At 34.0% G+C, this 7616-nt stretch overlaps 2 protein-coding genes across 2 annotated transcripts; both read right to left on the bottom strand.

Annotated features, from left to right (window-relative positions):
- Positions 1–1788: 1788 nt before the first annotated feature.
- Positions 1789–5474, bottom strand: LOC115442369 (kelch domain-containing protein 10 homolog). The gene is given in 5 exon segments (XM_030167391.2): positions 1789–2917; positions 2920–3323; positions 4691–4785; positions 4787–4903; positions 4989–5474. Coding segments are annotated over 5 exon segments (1191 nt in total). The 5' UTR covers positions 5316–5474; the 3' UTR covers positions 1789–2669.
- A 452-nt stretch (positions 5475–5926) lies between these two features.
- Positions 5927–7601, bottom strand: LOC119193199 (RING finger protein 10-like). The gene is made up of 4 exons (XM_037446840.1): positions 7414–7601; positions 7168–7282; positions 6792–7051; positions 5927–6445 (listed from the first exon to the last, which is right to left on the bottom strand). The coding sequence occupies exons 2-4, from the start codon at positions 7268–7270 to the stop codon at positions 6230–6232; spliced, it is 579 nt and encodes a 192-aa protein (XP_037302737.1). The 5' UTR covers positions 7271–7282; positions 7414–7601; the 3' UTR covers positions 5927–6229.
- Positions 7602–7616: the final 15 nt, after the last annotated feature.

Here is a 7616-nt window from a genome sequence, read left to right as displayed (position 1 = left end):
CGACATGGAACCGGGTTAACAAAAACATAAAAAATGTCGTCCTCTAACAAAGACCCTTTTATGTGAAATCTTTACACTTTTTAAACTGCACATGTGCAGCAATAAAAATGTTGGCTATGCAATATTACTGTAATAAAACAAATTATCGCCTATCCATAAATTATTTATACTGTCTATATTTTTGGCATTAAATAAAAATTATTAATAAAGGAGATAGAATTTCGGGCGTCTTCTTCTTTAAATTGGAAATTTCTCCTTATTTCTTAAATAAGGAGGATTTAAATTGGAAATTTCCTCCTTATTTCTTATTTTTAAGTTATCGAAGAACCTCTTTATCCTCTTAATAACAATTGTATTTTTAAGTGCCAATGAACACTAAAGATTATTTTTCTAGACGTCATGTTATCCAAATCGAATGAGCTATCACTCATATTTTTGGATCTTTCTAATACATAAATTGACACCTTTTTGAGCTTATTGACTGGACTAAAAGGCTTACCGGCCTGTCTTAATATATTCCCAACATTAAATTAGAGTTTACTATTAAAAGTTGACGGTAAAAGTTACGCTTAATGCTACTGCTGTTTCAATATCGAAAACTCTGAATTTTAACTGAGATCAAGAAAAGATAGGTAACACCTATAAGTATAGTGAGTATACCCGTCGAAGTAGTTTATTTTTGCATTGAGTACTTTTAAGTTTTCCAATTATATTTCTTTTCAATATATTGACATTTGATTATTCGTAAAGCAACTTAAATAACATACTACATAGATTACTACAAGTATGATCAATAGCACTATGTAAATTTTTTTGGCAAAAAAACACACAATGACTAATGATATTTGACCCTACGATAGATAGGATAACTTAAGGATTAATATAAAATATAATAAGTAGCATATTGAAGTCTGTTTTACACAATTAAAGGAATAAGTATTCATAAAAACTCAATAATATTATAATTATATTTAAAAGAGCTTAAAAAGGTGGTCTATGTTGGCTTTAAATATAATTAATTATGATGACCAATAATTAAAAAGCCATAAACCGCGATTTTCTCAAAACTGCAAAATTTTAATTATTAGTTCTCTGCCCTGACGATATTTTTCCCACGCATATTAACGTCCACTAGTTAAAATTAATATTAAAATATTATATAGTATAGTATGACTGATTTACTTACTGTAATATTTAATTCCCGGAATATATAATCCATGGTGCAGTAGTCACATGACGGGTCGGCGACTAAGTAATTAAGAGTCCAGTAAACGAACATAAGTCTACGTAGTGGCAAGATATCGGTGTCCGTAAACGAAAAATAATTGTGAGCAAAATACTACTGGTACTCAATAGTTGCGTGCGCGTCGTCAATCAGTAAAATACAACTAAAGTAAACAATAATAGTTATCTGCTGTTCCTTTCGCACATCTCCAAAACTGTCGTAATTGGTGAAATATGAGACAGGGGCGTGTCTAAATATCTCGGGACATTAGACTCGGTCAAGCAAAATGTGTTTGGAAGTGTACTAGCACCAACTTGTCCGATTGTACATGAGTAAATTTCGACTGTTCAATCTGGCTTTATAATTGAGTCTTATTATTAAATGTAAGAAAGTCCAAATTCGGGAAGGTTAGCAACTTTTGTAAATATTTTTGATGACAATTTATAGATTACCTTACATATTTTTAAAACATAAATCGCCTGATCTTATGATAAAGCTGCATTTTAATTAGGTACCTACAGGATAGAGATGACTGCCAAATATGCATCGTAAAGAATGGCAAATATATTTGAGACCCCTTTATTTTTCTTCCTTTATCATAGTTTCAAATACATGTAATACATTTCATACAATGAATCTTTTTTGCCAGCCATTATTGCTTTTCATAAAGTTGCTCAACATCAACGAACGGCACACGAATTCCATTCTACTATTATTTAATGTATTTATACGAGTATATTATGTAGACGTCAACTAGTAATATGCAGAAACTTAAGTCTAATGTAGTTTATTAATTAAATATTCTGAATGCCATGTTCTTCTTAACACTGTTTTTTTATATATCCTTTCGATCCTATATTAATAGCAAGCACATAATACATGATTACAAGAACCAATACCTTACACACAAAAACATAAATTATCAAAATAGGTTTTATTTTTGGCCTAACGACTTTTGACATTTTCGTAGTGCATATTACCTTTGTAATAAATACACTTAATTACAATAAGAAGTCAATAAAAAAATTCGCCAAAATGCTTTATAAAGTAGCGTGATTAATGGCAAAATGTGGGGTAATAGTTATCATAAAATAGTCTTTATTTATGTAGTGATAAATAATGTAAACAATAAGCTGTATATTCTGCAGCTGAAAATAATATTTTGTAACAAGATGATAAAAAATTATTTGTGAAACATGACATTAATCATGATATAATACAAAAACAACTGCATGCTATAACACAAATCATTCTTCTACATGATTCATTAAAACAATAGAAGTGACAAATCTGTCACACACACAAAACTTCATATTATGTCAAAAAATTAAATCACTTGACATTGGTCAACAAAATATCATTGTGAAACACATTTAAACTTAAGACATAAATATTGAAATTTACAAAATTATTAACATAATATTGTATAAAATGTCCTTACTCTTTACTGAGGATGTATCCTATTTACAAAATGTCCTGGTATACCAAGATTTAACAGATGTGTTCGGTTTACTCTGTATAATCTAGGATGAAATGCAATTAACGCTTCCCAACATATTTCACTTAACTTTGGTATGCATAACCACACTTTATATAAAATATTGTTCCTACTTGTGGCATCATCTTTTGGTTCTATGCCACCAAACACGTACATGCACCCATATGAAGTAACAGCTGATGAGTGGAAATAAAGGGATGTGGTAAAACAGTTTTCTGCATAAGTGTCCATTGCAGGTCAGATATGTTGAGTCGCCAGATATCATCAAACACTGCCTGGCCATCCGATCCTCCTGCTACAAACACTTGGACTCCATGTGGTGTGTCAACCTGCACAGCACTGTGGCATTTTCTTGGCAATGGAGACACTATGTCTTTTTTACTATCATCAGGTTTAGGTGACAATATTGTCCATTTTTTAGTTTCTAAATCAAATACGGGTATTTCCATCAGTTCAAATGCCCATTCTCCAGTTCCTCCACCAATTACGTAAAGTTTCTCACCCACACGGGCTACCTCATGCCTGTATCTGCCAATAGGTTCACCATCCTGACCTGTTCCTACATATACGGATTCCCAAACTAGTGATCGCAGATCTAATCTGAAACAAAACATTTTTATATAATAATACTACATGTAATAATGTTTCTTTTATTTTTATATTTATACTAGCTTTTGCTCGCGGCTCCGCCCGCGTTATAAAGTTTTTCAGGCTAAAGTTTTCCATTATTAAAGTAGTAGTTTCCTGGGAGCCTATGTTCTTCCCAGGGTTTCAAACTGTCTCCATACCAAAGTTCATCTTATTACGTTGGGTAGTTTTTGAGTTTAAGACGTTTAGGCAGACGGATGCAGCGGGGGACTTTGTTTTATAATATATTTTTTTAGAACTTTTTAAGAGGAACAATCCCGTCATACATCATTGTTGCATAACTTTAACCGTTTAAGCAGCGCACGCAACGGAAGCTCTCATAACTAATAAATTGTCCCCGTATTTGCAACATGTTTCATTACTGCTCCGCTCCTATTGGTATATAGCGTGATGATATACAGCCTATAGCACCCCACAAATAAAGGGCTATCCAACACAAAACAATTTTTTTAGTTCAAACTGGTAGTTCCTGAGATTAGCCATTACTGCTCCGCTCCTTTTGGGTATAGCGTGATGATATATAGCCCATAGCAATTCACGAACAAAGGGCTATCCAACGCAAAAAGAATTTTTCAGTTTGGACCGGTAGTTCCTGAGATTAGCCATTACTACTCCGCTCCTATTGGGTATAGCGTGATGATATATAGCCCATAGCAATTCACGAACAAAGGGCTATCCAACGCAAAAAGAATTTTTCAGTTTGGACCGGTAGTTCCTGAGATTAGCCATTACTGCTCCGCTCCTATTGGGTATAGCGTGATGATATATAGCTTATAGCACTCCACGAACAAAGGGCTATCCAACGCAAAAAGAATTTTTCAGTTTGGACCGGTAGTTCCTGAGATTAGCCATGACTGCTCCGCTCCTATTGGGTATAGCGTGATGATATATAGCCTATAGCACTCCACGGACAAAGGGCTATCCAACGCAAAAAGAATTTTTCAGTTTGGACTGGTAGTTCTTGAGATTAGCGCGTTCAAACAAACAAACAAACTCTTCAGCTTTATATAATAGTATAGATATATCAATCGTAACAGCTTATTTAGTTAGAACATTGGCAATAAAGTAATTTACACTTTCTGATATTAGAGAAAATTAAAAACATCAAAACTATAATAACATATATATATTCAGAACAAATTTGATTATTAATTATTAATGATGTATTATTCTTTAAGAGAACTATTTAAAATTAATATTCATTATTCATTCTCATAGATTCAACATAGTCAAAAAAATATGTCTATGTTTAATCTTATCTCCCAATTCTATTTTAAATAATTGTTTATTTACTTATCTTAGACACTTCAAACACTTACCTATATATGTCGCAATTATAAGCGAATCCATTGGTGCCACCTACTGTATAAAAGTAACCATCATGACACAATACTGATTGCCCATATTGGCCAGGGTGGCTTGGCGCCCGTTACATCTAATACTCGTAGTTTAGCCTCACCAGGGCCCGCCCGCCACACAATCACATCATTACTGCATTTATTGCCAAACGGAGCACCAGTACCACCAAAAATCTACAAGTAAAAAAAGATAATAATAAGCAATCAGAAATAATTTGCATGTAACCATTATTCATTTTCATTTTGGTTCACAACTAACCATTAAGTATTTGCCAGACATATACATAGCGTTTGACGCTAATTCATCAGGCATATTCTCGACCACCCTGTGTTGCTTCCATTTTCGACTAACTAGTGAAAAACTCCAAAGTTCTTTGAAGAGAGGGCGCGCCGGACTCCACGTAGGATTATCCCTCTGAAGATTAGTGAGAGGCAATGATGGATTGTATCCACCAAAACAATATATATGTGAATCGTCACATGCAATCCTGTGTCCACTTCGAGGCCTAGGGCTTTCGATACCGCGACACTTAACTTCAGTAAGCTTGAAGGGCTCGAAAATGAAATCTTTCTTTGTGGACCGCATGGTTCTTGATACAATCACATAAATTTCTAAAATAGGAAATAGTTTTATGTTATTTATGATTCCATTGAGAAAATAAAATATATAGTCCAGGCAATCGAAACCTATTTTGACATGTGGGAACAAAGAATTTTGACAGATTTGTCGAATGTCAATTGCCGGCCAAAGAGATTTTTTTTTTTAATTTTGATTTTTCCTTTATTATTGGGAAGGTGCCGCGGCCAAAGAGAATTATAAATTAATAGTATAGATATGGAATTGTCGGCTATCGTGAGTATTGACAAAAATTTTCATTAATTTCCTCAGATTTTCACACCTCACTCTGTATTTTACAGTGTAAAGTAAGAATATATTTATATCGTGTTTATTTTTCGCGCTAATATAACTACTCAAAACATGCTCAGAACTATGTCTAGCAAATAAAATTTTTTTTTGGGCCTTCAAATAGGTACCTGCTTGACCCCCTCGACTCCTTGTAAAACATGTATATGGCTCGAACAAAAATAAACATAGAAACCTTTCCAAATAGCTTTTATACTAATGTTAAACCTATCCTAACGATTTGTTGCTTCTTCTATTGATTCTTATCTTCTAACGACTGAACAAAAACAATGTCATAATTACGTCCTCATTTATTATATTTTTTACAAAGTTGAAATTGGTTACACAGAATATGTTATAAGATGACAATATTGAACAGCAATCGTATTTATTTCAACAAAACATAATTTCTAAAATACATTAGCACAATTCTTGCCGCCAACAAATTACTAGTCACTAAACAGCAAAATTAAACTTGCAGTTCTATAAGGTATTCAAATTTTTATAAATTCTTTTAAAACTATTTTTTTATGTATAGAACAAGCTGTTAAAAATTTATAAAATATTAACACAAGAGATAATAATAAGGAACAAAATTAAGGTGCTCTCTGCATTCCAGTGGCAAAAAGAATTTTATGCTTGGTCTTTTTGTTTTTCTTAGAAGAAGGCGAAGGAGTAGCGTGGAGAGCGGCCTCGATGGCGTCGCTAAGGCAAAGTGTGCGAGGGCAGGTGCCTTCCTCCTCTTCGGCTGGCTGCGGAGGCGGTGGCGTAGGCACTTTACGTACGCGCCATGTCCCACTAGTGCTTGCCATCTGGAAAAATCATATTTCAAACACATCATTCCAATTCGAGACACAGGATTATAAACCATTATACACAAACTATTTGTCGATTCACAGCGATTAAAAAAAATAATTACATAATAATTAAATTTCATTAAACATAGCAACAATATTTATAATAGATTATTATAAATAACCTCTAACTATAATTACTGACATTGGAACTTATAGGTACTTTGTATTTAAATTTTGTTGTATCGCTACTATTCATGGGCAGGTATTGCGTTTATCATAAGACATGCAACTATCTAATGTCTTTGTGTATAATTTCTTCATATTAAAAACCTGGCTCTATAGGGATAGTAAGCAAAATTACCTTTGCAAAGGACGGGCCTGTAGGTGGTGAGCCTACACTTGTGGATGGACTTTCATTGGCAGTAGCAGGTTGGATGGAGACTTCAGATGACAGTGGGGGGTCCACAGAGCTGGAGAACGAGTGCGGTGCTGGGGGGAACAACACGTCCGAAGATATGTCGGGTTTGGGTGGCCCTTCCAAAGCGCGACGGTATGCGCGCTCTCGACGTCGCTCTTCACGCTCGTGACGCGCGCGAATCCGTGCCCGCCGATATAACTCATCTATAAGTAAATAATTAATTTAAAATTGATACAAAAAACGCGACTTCTCTTTGCAATTCAGAAAATTCGAGAACTTAATGTACTTACGAAATTCAAAATGATGTATGTTAACTTACCTGAAAAATTATCTAATGCCATAGGTGTCACATACGGTGGTTGTAGATCCAGTTCAACAATGTCAAATGAACAATAAAGTGGCAAATGAGCCGTGTAGGGCATATGTTTCCTGGTCTGAAATAAACATGTTTAATGTTTATACAATTCACCAATAAAACCACATTACACTCAACTATTTTTTTGTTAAAATTATGTATTTCATTCTATTTGTGTGTTTTAACACTTTTATGATAAAAAGGACTTACCTGTTCACTGAGAGGCAATGTCTCACGATGCAAAACCTGACCAGTAATTACTGGCGGAGCCGCTGCTAGCGAGCCCCACGACGCATTCAAAATCCTTACATTTAAGCTATTAAGGAATATTTGTTGCCCATCATCAGCTGTAACAGTAAGATACAAATTTAACTTAAAATACCTTGCTGTAAAGCACAAGTATGAAGGTATTT

The sequence above is a fragment of the Manduca sexta genome, unplaced genomic scaffold (genome assembly GCF_014839805.1).
Source record: "Manduca sexta isolate Smith_Timp_Sample1 unplaced genomic scaffold, JHU_Msex_v1.0 HiC_scaffold_373, whole genome shotgun sequence".
NCBI classification, from domain to species: domain Eukaryota; kingdom Metazoa; phylum Arthropoda; class Insecta; order Lepidoptera; family Sphingidae; genus Manduca; species Manduca sexta.
The sequence above is the reverse complement of the archived record's forward strand: the minus strand, read 5'-3'. Positions and strand labels throughout refer to the sequence as shown.